Source organism: Daphnia pulicaria, chromosome 7, assembly GCF_021234035.1.
Source record: "Daphnia pulicaria isolate SC F1-1A chromosome 7, SC_F0-13Bv2, whole genome shotgun sequence".
NCBI classification, from domain to species: Eukaryota; Metazoa; Arthropoda; class Branchiopoda; order Diplostraca; family Daphniidae; genus Daphnia; species Daphnia pulicaria.
Window position 1 is genome coordinate 6015212 of NC_060919.1, and position 17728 is coordinate 6032939.

The 17728-nt window shown below is 36.8% G+C and overlaps 1 protein-coding gene across 21 annotated transcripts in view; it reads right to left on the reverse strand.

Moving 5' to 3' along the window:
* The window catches only part of LOC124349241 (calcium-activated potassium channel slowpoke-like), a 35676-nt gene that overhangs the window by 4152 nt on the left and 13796 nt on the right, over window positions 1–17728 (reverse strand). For 3 of the 21 annotated variants that reach the window (XM_046799689.1, XM_046799695.1, XM_046799681.1), the window contains exons 7-20: window positions 15750–15841; window positions 13896–14006; window positions 11944–12049; window positions 8782–8934; window positions 8448–8603; window positions 6470–6582; window positions 4800–4955; window positions 4640–4716; window positions 4143–4208; window positions 3285–3335; window positions 2474–2497; window positions 1333–1392; window positions 649–678; window positions 259–424 (exon numbers count right to left, since the gene is read on the reverse strand). In XM_046799689.1, the coding sequence (XP_046655645.1) occupies window positions 259–424; window positions 649–678; window positions 1333–1392; window positions 2474–2497; window positions 3285–3335; window positions 4143–4208; window positions 4640–4716; window positions 4800–4955; window positions 6470–6582; window positions 8448–8603; window positions 8782–8934; window positions 11944–12049; window positions 13896–14006; window positions 15750–15841 (1361 nt within the window). Of the gene's footprint in view, window positions 1–258; window positions 425–648; window positions 679–1332; window positions 1393–2473; window positions 2498–3284; window positions 3336–4142; window positions 4209–4639; window positions 4717–4799; window positions 4956–6469; window positions 6583–7682; window positions 7796–8447; window positions 8604–8781; window positions 8935–10942; window positions 11049–11943; window positions 12050–13895; window positions 14007–15749; window positions 15842–17728 lie in introns of all 21 variants that reach the window. The other 18 variants (XM_046799704.1, XM_046799702.1, XM_046799684.1 and 15 more) reach the window with 17 other exon arrangements.

A 17728-nucleotide genomic window follows, 5' to 3' on the forward strand; every position in this document is an offset into this window, starting at 1 on the left:
GTGTTTGTTTGTTGTGTTGTGCAATTACATGTTTTTTTGTTTTTTTTTAAATCACTCATTGGAAGTGTCAAGTGTCATCTTAAACTATATTATCTCGTTTTATTAATCAGCGCAATCAACGATTTGAAAATACGGAAGTAAAATACAATTCGCAAGGTTAATTGATATTGTAATTAAGCGGCTGTATAGTGATAAACCCGTGGGCGTTATAATTGATTAAGAGTTTTATGGTGCAAATAAATTGAACTCGTTTCGTACCTTATGTTGAAATCGGGCGACGGGGAATGGCCGCCGTCGATGGCGGCGCGGGCGGACGACGAGTTGCCCGTCAGCTTGTTCATGGCCCTGTTGGTGCTGCTGTGGGTCTTGTTGACGGCCGATAGCAGCGGCGTAGTGGCTGCGTTGTGTTGATTGTGCAGCGGAGCTGGGCCGGCCAATCAAAACAATACAAAGAAATAACAATAAAAGTCGGTTAAGCCGGGCTCACGCTCAAATGAACCGCACGTAATTGATCAAAGTGAGAAGAAGAAGAAAATAAAAAAGAAACTTATACGCGGAATGTTTTGTTTTCGGTGAAGCTTATCACTGGCTAAACAATACAACACGCGTCATTAATAACTGGCCGAGTGTTTTAAGGGGGGTACTTACATCGTGGATCGTCATCCCGCAACAATTCACCTGCAATGTGGGAAAGAGGGGGGAGAAAAAAAGAAGACAAAAAAAAAACACAAAAAATATCAAAGAGTTACAAACGAGAGCTCCCATTCAGACAAATATCCCCTCCCAAAAGTAAAATAAAAAAATGGAATGAAATCTAAAATTGAAAATCTCATCACGAGCCGGACTGAATAGAATGGAAATGAAAAACGCTACAGAGTATAATAATAATGATAATAATAATAATAATGATGATGGAAAAGATTTCAAATTTCTATTGAGGCGTTATAATAATGATGACACAATGCAGCTCTAATAGAGTCATAACAAATCATAACGTTGGTTTTTTCCTATAGTCAGTATTTTGCAGCAATGTTAATTTAAAATAAAAGAAAATGATCCAAAAGATAAAAACACAAATCAAAAAGGTAATCAGATCGAAACAACCGAAAAGTCTGTCAGCTTTGACGACGTCAGACAAGAATAAAAACGCACACGACTAATGTCAATGATAGTAGTAAGAAGTAAGTAGTAGAATGGAGAAATAAGAGAACAGTTTCTAGATAGATCGTCTTCTAGTTTTTCTTTCTTTCTTTTTGTTGAATCAAAAGAGAAAAATCAACTGAGAAAAAACGAGTTTTGTGGGTTGTTAGTTTTTGTTTTGGGTGTAAATACCTCTGACATGCACCCGCTTTGGCAACTCTGGAGGCGTAAACTGAGGAGTCACATGGTCATCTGCAAGTATATAATGAAAAACAAAGAGCTAGCCTAGTTTGCTCGCTTCTAAAAAAATAAGTCCGATCGGAGCGCGCGCGCTAGGATTTGCAACACAAATCCACACACACACGGACACACATCACACACGCAGCACGAGACACATTAGCAATTTTGTGTAGGACTACAGTCTCTTAGTAAAAGAAGAGAAAAACAAAACGGAATGGAACTAGTAGAATATAAATCTGTGAGACAACACACAGAAGAAGAAAAAGGAAACCAAAACTAAAATGTAATAATTCAATTAGTGCGCTCATCATCGGATTTTTAAATGATGAGACGTAATTCAGATTTTCGTGGGGTTCAAACTCAAATTAAAAGAATCAAAATCAAAATCAAAATGATTTAAAATGCAGCAGCAGCAACTCAGCTTGTTTTTTTTTTTTTTGGGGGGGGGTGGCTTAGATAATCTAAATAAGAGTTAGATAATAATACGGTACACACACACACAGATATTACAGCGCATGCCAGTGGTTGTCTCTCTCCAAGAACCTACTAGACACTGAACGGAAAAGCAACTCGGCCGCAGGTTCTCTAAAAAAGCGCAATTCACGATTGCCGTTAAATATGTCACGAATTTTGTTCTTTCAAAATTCACAGAGACAAACAAATCAGGTCAATTCAAAACAGTTATTCAACACACTGGTAGTTAATTTAGAATACTGAGTGCCTCCAAGTGTCCCGTTACTGGAATAATAATAATCTACACATAATCGACTGTTTTAAAAAAAATAAATACTTTGGTTACGTAAAACACAAAATTTCGGTTTTTTCTCAAAAACGAAGGGACGACGAAAGGACGAGGCGAAAAGAAGGGGGTAAGGACGAGAAAGAAAATAAAAGAAACAAACGAAAATCGACAAAATTGAAGGTCGGATGGGGGCGTGAGTGTGGGGTAGGGGGGGGGGGATGAAATATAATAATGCCTATTGCGTCATGCTCGACATTGTTATAAGAAAACTTGGCTTCTATTGTGTGTCAAACAGGTCAAATGTTAGGAAAAAATAGATGAAAAGAGAGGGAAAGAGAAGGTGTCACTTACTGTCGCAGATGGAGTAATCCGCACCTAAACGAAGAGTGATGGAGAAAAGCCACAAGACGAGAGAGAAAGAGGGGGGATAGATTGGAATGAAAAAGAAAAGAGAAAAGATGTAGATATAGAAGTTGGGGTCGTAATCAGGTGGCCGAAGGAGGGAAAAGCCACAAAAAAAAAAGAAGAAAAAGAAAAAAGAAAAAACACAAAAAAATTGGACAATTAGGACCACAGTGAAGACACCACAGATAGTACAGTCAAAGAGACGACGAGATATTGAACGACGGTATACGGCCTCCAGTTGCCAAAATAGATAAGTAATAATACAAGGGTATAGAAATACAACAATCATAGACGAGTCTGATATATAAAATAGCCGTAATTGTTTTTCAAATGGATAAGGTGTCCAATGATAATGATAAGCTAGCGCGAAACAACAACACCAGAAGCACAGACAAAGCTCTCTTGTTGGATATGATAGAAAATATCAACAGAATTTTGAGGTTTGTTTTAAAAAGTTCCTTTCCATTTTGAATATAGAAGATTTTTCAGGATTTTATCGAGTCAGTCAAATTTGTAAATGAAATCATATATATGGACTATGAATTATATCAAATACAAGATGAGTCTGGGTCATTGCTGCGGACGACTCAGACTCTGAATTATCAATAAAATGATCTTTATAATATAACTAGAATTAACTCTTATTTTCACTACATATGATATTACCCTAATTATTATTACACGAGAATTAATTACTTAATTAGGCAACTCGACAAAGAGCTACACACAAAACTGGTGCTAGTTTTTGAAAACGTACTTGCGCGACCGATGACTTGTACAGCACGAACACCTTTCCGGAAGACGGCCACTGCATATTTTTCGTTTTGGTTTTTTGGTTTGTTTTATTGGTGTGCGTGTTTTTTTTTTTTTTTTTTTTTTTTGTATATTTTTTTGTTTGGTTTAGCCGCAGCGAATGAGAAAAGGATGAAGAGGCAGGATGAGAAATCAGCAATGAAACGCGATACGAAACAAATAAATAACAATGAGACTATATGAGTAAGAAGACAGACGGTCAGACGATATCAAATGCGCTTACATATTTTTAAAAACAATTTTTAGTTTTTTTTAATCAAATTAAAAAATAATAGTAATAATAAATTTCGAAAAAAAAATATATTACTGTACATTGAACACAGACTGCCTTGTTCATCACGAAATGGCGTGTAATATTATTTACATGTTTTTTTTTTCTTTTCTTTTTATTAAAAATAAAGGCAAGCGTGTGTTTTGTATAGATTTGAATTTGAATTTTCTTTTTTTTTTCTATGATTGAAATTAAGTTTGGCGTGTTTGGACTGCTTTGGTTATTGGACGATCGATATTATTTATATAGGCGGTATTTTGTAATACGCGGAAGTGGACAAAACGAACGGAAATTGAATATAACCACAACCAAAATAATAATACCGCGTATTATTTACGAAAATAGATATAAAACAAACGTAAAATTTAAATAAAAAAATTTAAATAAAATGACAAAATAATAAAATTGTCCTACGTCTGGCCCCGCCCTTTCGAAAAAAAAGGTGGAGACCGGCACGACGAAGAAAGCATCAACATCTTTGTCTGGATTCATACTCGATACAAGAAAAGCTACTCAAATCAATCTAATTACCGTTTGATTCTTGATTCTGGGACGTTAATCCGAATAGTCCCGACTGAACCATCATAAAGCCCACATCTATTGATCAACAAAGCAGTCGGAAATGTACCATAACGTACAATAAACCGTTTGGAAAAATGAATCAAAACTTTTTTCTTTTCTTTTTTTTTTTGATTTAAATTGCAATTGAAATTTTAGGTTTTTGGTTTTTTTGTCTACTCTCACAAAAAAATTGTCAAAAATGTTTTTGAAATAATAAAAAAAAATGGGCGGCTATTTTTATTGTGATTGTGTGTGTGACTGATTGTAAAGTGTCAGCGTATTTCAATTCTTGTGGTGTGTCACTGTGTAAAAGTGCCAAACTATGTTTCCAAAATATAAGTCTGACAATGGGAGGGTATAGACGGGGTCCGGGGGTTTGGACGGGGGAGGTCTATTGAGGTCACATCATTCGATAGATAATAATAATAATAAAAAAAAATAGTCAAGTGTTTGAAAGTTCAACTTACAGTTCTTGCACTTGCACTTCTTGATGAGTGTTTCGTCTTTGATGTCTTCGTGGCAGGCTTTACAGTAGAACCAGGCTCTGCATACACATAAAACCCCCCCAAAAAAGGAAAGTTTAAAAAATGGCGCCAAATAATCGAATTTTTGAAAAAAAATGTTTACCGTTTAACTTCGTCGGCCGACTGGGCGATAAAGAATCCTTGGGTGTTTGAGGAGATCTTGGCTCCGCGGGGATTGATGGATATCTTGGAATCGAGTCCGTCCTCGGACTTGAGCTCGATGGCCAGCAAAAGCAGCTTGAGCTTGGTGAAGCACAATCTGTTTCCGTTAGCACGTCGAGCGGAATAACGGAATGCAAACAAACAAAAGAGAAAAGGAGGAATCAATAAACCCTTCCCGAGAAAATTTGCACCTTGAAAAAAAAAATCAAATCAAATCAATTGTAATTGAATAAACCTCTTGGGATTTTTTTTAAAAAGAATTTGGTGTAAAAGGTGGATAGAGGAGGTCAGAGAGTGGGGTAAATAAGAATCGGGTCCGAAGGGAGAGTGTGGGGTTTGGTGCTGATATATCTTTTCCTACTTGTCGTCGTTTGTCTACATCAGATTTTCGACTGCTGCAAATGCCACATGCAAATCAATGAAGAGAAAGACAAAAAAAAATACATTTCTTTTCTTAAGAAAAAGAAATCCGTTTCGAGATTATATTGATACTGGTAGATTATATGAAAGTAGAAGAGCAGGCTTCGAATAACCCCCCTTCCGTCATTCCGATCTTGAATCATGCAACGTTATCCCCACCTTCTTTACCCCACCCACACACACACTCTTATTACTAAAGAGATACGTCAAGAGATCGTTATATACAAAAGCAAGCAATAAGATAGAGTGCGTTTATATGCAAACATCTGCAAATTAGCCATGCACAGGATTCCAGCAGAGTTGTCTATTAGAATAATAGACATCCGGATTGTCCCAGCTAACACACACACACACACACACAGCACAGCACATCCACCGCTTTCTCCGGCTCAAATCCAGTCAATGATATATACCGCCGTGTATATGGGGCCATGCATAAGTCTCTAAAAATATCATCAATCATTTTGTGGTTGTGTGTACGTATAAAAATAGTCGGTCGTTATAGATTCGAAAGCGGCAGAAAGATTTAAGCGGCTCTGCTTTTGCCTCGAATTCGTTTTCGTTATTCATTGCGTCTGTATAGTAGTAGAAGAAAGAAACAAGTATCCTGTCTTTCAACAACTGAAACTATATGATTGGAAAAAAAAGAAGAAGAAGATTTAGATCAAGAGAGAAATAGAAAAGAAAAATCCACCACGCCTCTACCGAAACTACTTTTTGTTTTGTTGTTTTGTTGTTTGGTTTTTTTTTTTAGTTAGTTGAGTTTTCTTTTTGTTAGTGCGTCACACTACGCAATGTGAAATCGGGTTTGGCAAGTCTTTTGAAATATATATTTCATTCTAATCAAATTTTTATTTCAGGTAAAAAAGAAGAAGCGCATTCGATTCTTTTTTTGCGGGATTTTCAAATTGTTTTTTTGGTTTATTTAAAGAGTTGCCAGACCTTCTAGAAAATTTAAATTGAGAGAAAAAGTGAAGAAAAAAGATGAAAAGGCTATCGAAAAAATCGGAAATACAAGGTTGAAGAGGTTTTGTATGCATATCCATGTATCAGAGGTTATCAGAAGAGTTGGGACGGAAGGTATTTATTAGAAATTGACCCTCAATCAAGTTAAGAAAGAAAAGAAAAAAAAGAAAGAAAATGCTTTTTTTGCAAAGGAAAAAAAAACTCTTTGCTGGCCGACGGACTTACTCGGAAGCTTCAGGAAATATCATGCCAGCAAAGGAGGGAGACAAGGATTCCGTATACATTTCGCATCCGGTACCCTGAAGGTAGTCGTTTTGCCACCTTTGCGTATCCGGTGACTAGAAAAATCGCGAAGAGAGTAAAGACAGATAGTAGAGAGACACGAAAGATGATAATGAAAAAAAGGAAAAAAAATGAAAATAAAATAAAATAAAACAGCCGCACATTTAAAATGTATACGAAATATAATATCCAAGCCCAGCGTTATTATGTGTAATTCATATATATAATAGTACGACTTTTTGGTTTTTTGTTTGCCTCTAGGCTTTTAAAATAGCGGACCGCATTAAATTTGGATTGATTTTCTTTTTCGTGCAAATATCTTTTTGTTTTCTGGGTTTTCTGTTCGTCCAGACTTGGAATTTATAAAAATTTGACGAGTTGCAATTGCAGCCAGAAGCCTCTGAAACTTATTCCAGATATTAAAAAAAATAAAATAAATAAATATAATATACACAGGACAGACGTTATAACAATTAAATATCAAATATGTATGTATAACTTAGCGTAAGATATAATCAGTTTAAGGGACCACAGCACTATGACAGACGGCGATGAGAAACAAATATAGCTATAGCGGCAGAAAAAAAGAAAAATGGACAAAAAGGAATTGCGTGACGTGAATGCGGATTGTATAACATATAGACGCGCGTTTTATATATATACCGTATATAATAATAATAGCGGTTATACAAAAGGGTGGGGGGTGGCGCGGGCGTGATATATATATATAGCGACATCCAACCAATCAACGACCATAGATTCTTTTTTTCGGCTTTATATATTCCCTGACGATGATTCGGTGCTGGCAAAGTCATTCAAGCCTGCTTGTTCTGCACTGATAGATTGTACATCCATCTATCTATCTATCTATATATATAACAAGTCTCTTTTTTCCCCGGATTGTTTTGGCGCTTCGCTGTTGATTGGGTGTGTGACCAATCGATACGCAGTCTGACTATAGAGACAGACGTTTGATTGAATCGCGTGAAACTTTGCTCAATGAACCGCATAGAGAGAGAGAGAAAAATAGGAACGGGATTTGCTGTGATTGGCGATAGGTGGTGAGGTTGATTTGTTATTTTCGGGAAATGTGATTGGGATAGAATAGAAAATTGATTGTCTTTTTTTTGGTTTATTTTTTTTTTTTTTTACTTACTCGGCCGCTTGAGTGAACGTCAGACCCATAAAGGTGTGACTCAACGTATCCGTGTACATCTCCATGCCGGAGCCACGCAGATAATCATTCTGCCATGACTGTAGATCTGACGACTAACATATGCGCGCAACAGCGGTCAAATTTTGGTTGGTTGTAGTAGCAGTTAGACATGATCGTTAAACAAATGTTGGGTTTTTGAAGTCCCTAAAATCTTATCTTATGTAGTAGATATCAACTAATTATAATTAGATCAAAGTACAACATCTGCTTTTGTTTGATGAGCGGTATAGAATTAGCCGCTCGGAAATTGAGATGACACATTTTGGAACACACAGCACATTTCCATCTGTTCCATCGAGCCTGGATGGGCGATATCACGTTGCTTGTCACACACCGATATCCAGTCCAAATAGAAGTGGGTGTGGTCTTGGAGCAAAATGTCTGGCACCCGGAAACCAACAAACCCACACACAAAAAAAGAGAAAACCCCGCAGATGGCGCAAAGCCAAAGTGGATCCTCCTCCGTATAGATTTGAATGTCTAACCTTATGGCGGTTGCCTTTTGGAATATTTTTTTTTTTTTTTTCTTCCCTCCCACCGAAGAAAGCCACAAATAATCCTCGAAAAGATACTTCAGCATACATTAGATCCCTCCCCACGCATAAATTTCCAGCACATCTTTTTTTTATCTTTTTTTGAATTATTCCGCGCGAAAATGTAGATACTAGTGAAAAAATAAAACAATAGACCTTGGAGACTACTTACGGTTTTGAACGATCTCATGGCGAATAAATTGGCCATCATGGTGGAGAATCCCGGAGCCAAGCAACTTTGGGCTATGAATCCCAACTTGAGTTCGGCCAGGCAAATGACGTCGTCGCCGCGTTTCCAGTCCCAACTGGGAATGTTCAGCAAGTAAGCCTGTGAGCAGCAGCAGAGACATTTATTTAAATATATATCAAAGACCGCAATGATTCTTTTATATCGTATCATTTGTTTAAAAAATAAAAAGACACATGTGAAGATGACGTGGGCAGCGGTCCAGCTGGTCAAGTCAAAAATTCAAATCTCTACCAACAAGATGGAGTGTGAGACGGACCTTGTTGTGATATTGCATCAGTTGGATGATGACTCGAATGTCGTCCGAGTAATTCTTGATGGAAATGACTCGCATGATGTTGGCAGCGTCCTCGGCGTCCGGATCCTGGCAATATTTGTTGGCCAAGACCAAGCAGGCGTCGGCTTCGTGGACCTACAAAGTTTTTTGGCGGCCGCCATTAACAAATTCAAACGATCACCAATTTTGTCCAGTGAAAATGCTCGACGAATTTGTTTGGTTTTTTGTATCAAAGTCGATAAGTCAAGATCGTTGGTGGACGGGCAAAAAAAGGTAATTTGGTCTCGAATGCGGGGAGAATGTGAGGAAATGCAAAAGTCGAGGAATAGAGACACGGGGGTAGGGTGGGGGGGTTAATAGAAAAGTATAGAAATCCAGGAAAGAAACTGACGGACAAATGCGAGCAAAAGAGCAAGACCATTCAGGCATTCCCACATCGTGCGCAATCTTATAGATGTATATAAAAACGAGCACACACAAACACGCACACGCACACACACACAAGAGGAATTGAAATGAAAAAAGGAAAGAAAAACGTTCAAAATTACTTTTGAATTTGTTTGTTTTAATTCCCGAAAAGAAAAATTGAAACGCTAAACAAGCAGATTGTTTGTTTGTTTGTTTTGGGGTGTGTGAGACGGCCCTACCTTATATAAAACATGATTTTGCTTTACAAAAGAGAGACAGGAAGAGAGACGTGACAAAGATATAGGGCTGTCTAAGAATCGTTTTTTTTTTTTTTTTTTTTTTTTTTATTTATCGCTCGGTGAACGCGATAAAAATATTTTGTTTGAAGACAAAAAAAAAGACGTACACGTACACATAAGGCTATATAGAATGAAGATGAAGTGGTGAGAGATATATATGCCTATAGAAATACGGAATTGTATATAGGTGAGAGGCCGGCTGTGTGTGAGATGTAACCCTCAATTATTTGTCGTGAGTTTTTGTATAACAATTAAAAAATCACCGTCATTATGCCACAGGTTGGGTGTGGTAATGTACAGTAATGCAACCGAATTTCTTTGTTGAAATCAAATTTAAAAAATCTTGTCTAGATGGAATGAAATAATAAAACGAAATTTAAAAAAAAAAGGTGAAACGATAAAGAAGACACGGTCCCGTCATTCATCACGAATGACGTAAGAGTACATGTGTATCTTTGTTTCTTTTCTTTTCTTTGAAAGGTTGTAAACGTAAAAAAAATGAGAAAGTGAACTTTGACAATAAAAAAAACTGACTGGACCATCAGCCAATAGGACAAATGTGACCGAGGACACTAAGCAATTCCACGTGTTGACAACGAGTTGAACAGAAGAGGAGATAAAGAGAGAGAGAGGCCAGCAAGTAGAAAGCAATAAGGATATGAGGGGACTGGACAGCAGTGTGTATATAGAAACAGGAATTATAGTATAGAGGAGAGATGATTCCAACCAGAGACAGCACGTTAACTTCTTTTTTTTTTCCCTTTGATTATTATCTTAGAACACATTCGAATGGTGTTTCTGTGTTTCTGTGTGTCTGGCTAGCGCGTGTGTAGACGGCCGGAGGACAAATCTGTTTATTTATGCGACGACAGGGCCAGGGCTTTGTTCCTTAATGGCCCAGCGTCTTTATTTCTTTTTCAGATGAGTTGATCTGCTGGTCGTTTTGCGACGCTGCTCGAGGTACGTCGACGAGCGACACATAGTTTTGGTATGTGTCGCAAGTCCTCGCTTCCGGCCCCCATCTCGACTAAGCTGCAACTGTCTCTCGCCCCCCCCCCCCCTTCTTATTCGGCCCAATTACACGCGGGACGCCCATTAACCCTCGCCCGTCTTTTATTACGTAGCTCTACAGAGATATATACACTGACACTGTGTGTTAGGCCAACATATTATACTGTACACACACAGATGAAAGGGCTCTGCTGCTGCTCATCTGCTGCCCTCGTCCACAGAGAACTCTTGGCCTATTATCTCTCCCGGGGTTGGGGTTTTGGAGGCGAACTCTATCGATCGATCGTGTACATTTTATCTCTTCTCTCTCTCTCTCTCTCTCTCTCTGTCGGCTCTGTACTAGGACAACCCCCTTTTCTGTGTGCGTATCTGAGTTGCGGCTGGACAACACTTTTTTTCTAATCATGAGCTCTGACTCCACTCACCTTGACGCGCTGCAGGTCAATAGGGTTCATTATGGAGCCCTGGAAAAATTCCACGGTGGTAAAATGTCGCTTGAAAAGACCCTCAAGCTCCAGGTCTGGTGGCTTTCTACAAACACGATTTAATGTGTATAATGATCAAATAGATAAAGAAAAAAAAAAGCTTGTTAATCGATCAAAAACCAAAAATCCAAAAAATCATAATCATTAAATATAACAGTCAACAATCATGAAAAAGTTATTTTCATCACGATTTCCATATCAGCATGCTCGACTAATCTAGATATTTATATAGATAGATAATATATAATAAACTCACAATCCCGAATCAAAATTTCAGAAAGACCAAATCAAATTAAATATAATGATGATGATTTAAAAAAAAAATGCTGAGCTTTTGTTTATAATATGTGGTTGTATACGGAAGATGCCAATCCAAAAAAAAAAAAAAAAAAAAAGATTCAATTTAAATTTGAAAAACAAATCGAGGCATCCAGAAATGTTGTGGGTGTTTAATTCAATTTCCCTCCAGCGATGGGCGCAAATGATTGTTTTGATCGTACTATAAAAATGTTTGAATTCGTTTGTAGAAATATTCACATTGATTCCAAACAAACGATAACGATCTATTATCAAAAGTTTCCTGAACATCATGAAGATTTTTTTCAAAAACTAGTTTGCTCCTGTTACATCACCGCCAATCAAATTGAGATGGTGAAAAAGAAAAAAAGAAAAGTGGAAGGCATACCCGGAAAAAAAGGAAGAAAAAACAGTAAAAATCAAGTCAGTTAAATAGTAATAAGAGATAAAAGTGTGTTAATATTCCAAGGGGAAAAATAAGGTACTTTGAGAGATAGGAAAAAAGAGAGAGGAAAGAAAAAGATATAGAGGAAGGAGAGGCAGGCATGTTTTGTTTTCGTCCAGCTGTTGTGTTTGTGTGTTTATCTGTAAAATTTTTTTTTTTTTTTGTGTGTTAATTTCATTTTGGTTTTTTGGCCATCTACCTTGACCCTTTGCAAATCAACGGCATTCATCATGGAGCCCTGAAAAAACTTGACGGTGGTGGAGTGCCTCTTCAGCAGGCCTTCCAGCTCCAAATCGGGTTCTTTCCTGTTTCACACACGAGCAACGCACAACAAGAAACGGCTCAGTTCCATTTTCAAATTTGGGACTTAAAAAAAAAAATGCTTTTATTTGGTGGGGGGCTTGGAGAGTAGCGTTGCAAATTTAGTTTTAAACCAAGAAATCAAAAACTCAATTCAATAGTTTGGTTTTTTCGAAAAACAAATTGAAAATTGAGTTTTTTTTGCTTTTGACAAGTTAATCTAAGTAATATTCGGATTACTATTCGGTTTCATCTTGTTCTCTTTCCCAATAAATGAATTCCTAATTGAAAAGACCTGTGTGACTACGTAGTTCTGAGGGTTCAAGCTGCTTGACCAACGAGAAACACCAAGTGACTAGTTCACACGATTGATGTTGGACAAGAATACTCTGAAATTATGCCTTCACAATTTTCTTCTAAGTTTTCTTCTAATTCAGTTAGGGCGGCCTCAGCCTGGCTTCTGACCAAAAAGCTATGTCTGTGACTTTGTGACTGTCTACCAGCTTTTTACACCACAAAATAATTCACACTCAGGTTAACCAAATTAAGACAAACAAATATTACCTTCCGAAATAGTAGACTGCCCATTGTGAAGTGCACAAACTATTTCTTCGTAAATTTTATCGAAAATTTCTTTCTGGCACTTTTAAAAATTAACGTTTCATATGTCATTCGCTAAATGTAGTCTGCAATCTATGATTGTTGTTGTTTTTAATTTGCATTTGCCAGATTGCGTAAATGAGTCGAAAATTGACTAAAACAATATTCGGATAAAACTAGATTTGCAACGCTAGTGAGAAGATGATCTCAAAACTTATAATCAAGACAATAACAAATGCTAACTAAACACATTTAGCTTTAATTTGCATATGAATACTACCACCTGCATTTCAGTGCCGGCCATAATCTAATTTTCTGCTTTCAAATCAAAACTATTTTTTCCTCTCATAGTTCTCTAAGAGGATCAAGGTATTGACGTCAGTGGCTACAAGGTACGAAAAACAAAGTCAATAACTTTCTTTCTTCTTTTGCTCTAGCCAGTTTGAAAAACAAAAAAGACGACGCCATAAGGTACGGATTAAATCGAGTGTAGCCTGCTGGGCTGTGCATAGACTGTGTGTCCGTCCAAACGGAAACACACGTTAGATATATACTACTTAGCTATATAGTACTACTCTCTATAGACGCGCCATAGAGAGAGAGAGACAACTGTGACTAATATAGAAAACGCTGATGACGTCAGAGAAACATTTCTTCTACGCCACCAGAAGAAAATGGTTGGTTCTCTAACGATTTTTTGGAGTCGAACTATTATTATTATTATGATTTAAAAAACATAAATCGCCCGCCCTCCGCGTCATTTGCAGAGAAGAAAAAAATAAAAATATTAAACGTTAAAATTCATTTGGCGCTGGGCTGTGGCCCATTCAACCGCGTGACTCGTCGTCGGCGGCGCCGTCTAACAAATTAAAAAAAAACACCGACACATCCACGGCCGTGTGGGTTTCCGGACTTGGTTCTCCATTAAAGTCGGGAACCTTCAAAGCTTAATAATCCGCGCGCGACCCGATGACGTCAAGAAGTTGTGAAGGTTACAAGCAATTATAGTCACGCGGATGAGAGAACTTTGGAAACCCTCCCGGATGAGTGACATTCATTGTTCCGCTTCGAAATGTGTTCGTCTTATATTGAAATTACGTTTAAAATCATAATAAAAACGCGCCATTATTTCGAAATCCATTTCAACTCAAAAAGAAGAGAGAGAAAAATAAAAAAAAATTCAAACCGAATGAAATCAAAGAAGAAGAAATCAAATCTAAATTTTAAAAAAAAGGATCGTGATGGGCTTACCTGTGAAGGAAAACGACTTCGACGTCGACGTCTTCTCGATCCTCGTGAAGGAAATCCTTGAGGAAGTGCGACACTGACTCGTAGGTGATGTGCCCGCAGACGACGATGTGCCTGGATAACGGGGGGGAGTGGATTTCATTCGTTTTGGTTAGTAAACGCACCAATCCAATTTGCACAGACAAGTGAAAACAACAACATATGGAGAGAGCGACAATTAACGCAAAAAGGAGTTAACACGACAATGAAATGGGCGGAAAATATACGGAATTGTGTCTAGTTGGTGATGGCATTAACAGTATTTAGATTAGATTATTATTTGTAATAGAGACATGAGAAAATTCAATGATTCGACGACTAGAATTTGGCGAATTAATTCTCTTTTGATTTGAACAAAAATTGGCTCGTCATTTTGGTAAATAGTTGAGAAATCATTTCTAAACTTTTCGTGTGTGTGTATAGAGCGGGGGAGGGGTTTGTTGTTTGATGTTAAAAATTGATTCATGACTGAGGAAGCTGAAAGATGAAAAGCGGAAAAAAAAATGTTGATTAACTACTTCCGGATGAGGATATAAATATGTATATAAAGAAAAATGAAAACCATCCAAGCGGCTGTGGTTATGGTTCCATCCGAGCTAAGCTGCATTACACTATCTGATTATAGAGGTCTACAATTTCGAAAGAAAAAACCAGTGCAGCGCACTACAACTCCGAGAAATAAATGTCTCAAGGAATAATAATAATAATAATAATAATAATAATAATAATTCAGAAGAAAAAATAAATAATAATGAGAAATCAAAATCCAAAATAAATATAACAATGATAGAGAGAGAGAGAGAGAGAAAGAGAGAGAAATAAGGCTAGTATACCGAAATACCAAATCAGAACGAATTATATAGAGCCGAGGGGCGGTTGGGTAAATTCAATGAACGGTGATGTGTGTATATGTGTATAGGTCATGGGGGTAAATACTAGGAGTCGGGACAATGAGGATGGTTCGTAGTACAGTAGTAGTAGTATAGATCAATTTGTTCAATGACCCGGTGTAATCGCAATAAATGATGTTGGGGAAATAGAAAAGGATAGGTAGGGGAGATGATGAGAAAATAATTCATTTTTTTTTTTTTCGTGTAGGGGTGATGTTACTGTTACCAAACGGGTGTAAAAATATAATCAAACCACGTTATGATATATAAATTTGGGGGTCAAAACAGGGCTATAAAAGGTAGATAATAAAGGGTAAATATGTAAGTCGATGGGGGAAACCAAAGCCAATCAAAAAAAAAAGAAGATGAGACAAGAGTGTTAATATGTATATATATGTATATATATATAAAAAGAAGTGGAGAGGGGATCAACTTGACAGACTCAAAGCCATGGATAGAATATGATCAGCTGAAACTGATTTTTATTTTGTTTCTAATGATTTTTCAAAGTTCTTTTCTTTTCGTTTTTTTTCGTATTGAAATTAAATTTTTAAATGGAAAGAAATTTTATTAATTTTTTTTTTTTGTTTTCATTGAAGTTTTTTTCGTCAATCAAAAATTTCACGCCCTGACGATATCTAATTATTATTATATTTAAAATAATCCCTCCGATTTATAGAATTCCGGAAAAAAAATAACGAAGTTTATAGAAGAGAGAGAGAGATAGAATTAAAAAAAATATGTCTTGACCGGAAATGAAATCAGGAAGAGGATTTGCGCAGGAATTTTTGGATAACAGGGAAATGACAATAGGTATGTAATCATAGGTAAAAATAAGGTCATAATTTCAGAGACTTTTTTTTTTTTTTTTCTGGAAAACACGTAATTTTCTTTTGGTGTTTCTTTTTAAATCTTTTTTTTTTTGTACCTGCGTCCACGTTCATTCTTCAGCGTGCCTCCGTATTTGGGTCTAGTGCCGATCAGGTCAATAATTTCAGGGATACAACTGGCAAAGATGGCCTATATATATACAGAGCAGGAACACAAGGAATAGCGTCCCATTGGTCAAATGACTTTTTTTGTTTTTGTATTTTTTTGGTTTAAGCGATTAAGAATTTAAAAAAAAAAAACGGAACTGTTCACTTTTCCTTGCGTGATTTTTTTGTAAAATTTTAAAATGATTCCCCCTTGAAAAATAATTTTTGTAAACTTTCCAACAAAAAACATGATTTAAATATAACAATTTGATGTCTGATTTTTTAAAAGGCTAATAGAAATATAACAAGATGAGCGATTGCTTGTTTCGTCGCTTAATTTTTTTCTCTGAAAAATTAACGTTTTCAATTCTTTTTTTTTGGACTTAATTATCATTTCTAATTTTTTGTTACTTTGATAAATGGCAATGGACACGTCATTTCCCTCCATGCTTTGTTTCTGCAACGCTACATCTCTTTCCGGACACTGAGTATATAATAATAATTAAAAAAAGGAACCAATCAGAATAAAAAAGAAAAGAAAAAAGAAAAATATAAATAAATATTCGAGACGGGATCGATCGATCGATTTTTTTTTTTGGGTGGGGGTGGGGGGAGGCCGTACACAATCACAGACAGACACACAGACACACACACAAGACATGTATGTAAATATCTAAAATGTGTCTATATATATTGGCTGGTAGAGTAAGTATACTATATAACAAGAGAAGAAGTGAAGAAAAAAAGAGAAAAATATTATGTGTCACGTTTGGCCACTTTTGACTCGCATCTGTCACCTCGACCCCGGGCGACGTGCCGAATCTTTCAATCTCCTTCTTCTTCGTTCTTATTTTTCTCCTTCAAGTTGATCTCTCCAAATAATATGTATTTTTAAAAAAAGACAACAGGGGTCCAACAAACTTGTCTCTACAGCCCCACCACCCACCCCTCCAAGTAGGGGCGTGTCCCTCATCGATCGATTCCCGTCTCTGATTTTCCTTTTTTTCTTTTTCTTTTTTAACCCAATGACACACGAAAGACGACGACGACGACACAGAGAAAAGGCTATGAAAATATAACAGTCGGTGAAAGAGAGAGAGAGAGAGAGAGAGGGGGGGCAAATAAATAGAATATAATATCAAGGTGGCAACACGGTATTAATATTTTTTCGAGGAGGTTTGCTTTTTTTATGTTTCGGGTGTAGACGAAAGCGAGCCGAAAAATAGAAAACTACGCAACTACATTTGATCTAATATTGTCAATAAGAAAAGAAGACCCACACACGACATAGGGTGGTGGGTATTATATCTAAAGGAGGGGAGACTATATAGACGACAGTCACACCCATTCTCCGTGTAGATTTGTTTATTCAAACGTACCCGCGCACACTGTTTGTCTTCTCTTATATTCTGACTCAGTTGCTAAGGCGATTCACACGCACGAAGAATGGGTGAAGAGCGCCAAAGGAATGTCAAAAATCGATCAGCGGTTGCATCACTGTGTCTCGCTATGCACACATCGGCACAAACAAACCGAAAGAAAAATAAATCCAATCCAATACAAAAATGAATAAAGGTAGGGGCTGGTTTGAATGTTTAATTGTTTTTTTTTTATCTACGAGAAAATCTGGGGGGGTCAACCAAAAATGCAAAAAGTGCAACGCCACCAATCATATTAGAAATTATGCAGCCGCTACGACACGAGTTGTAATTCAATTTTTCTTTTTTTTTTTTAAATAAATGATATAGGTATATTATCAACTCGTTTTTTGATAATCAAAAATATAGAGGTGGTGTGTGGTGGTGGGAGGCGGGAATATTCAAAGGTTTGCTCGATGGAATGTTCTTTTTTTAAAATTGAGAGATTTATTTTTGTCAAAAATAGAATGTCACGTATAAGAGAGAATTCGGATTCTCCGATGAATGAGAAT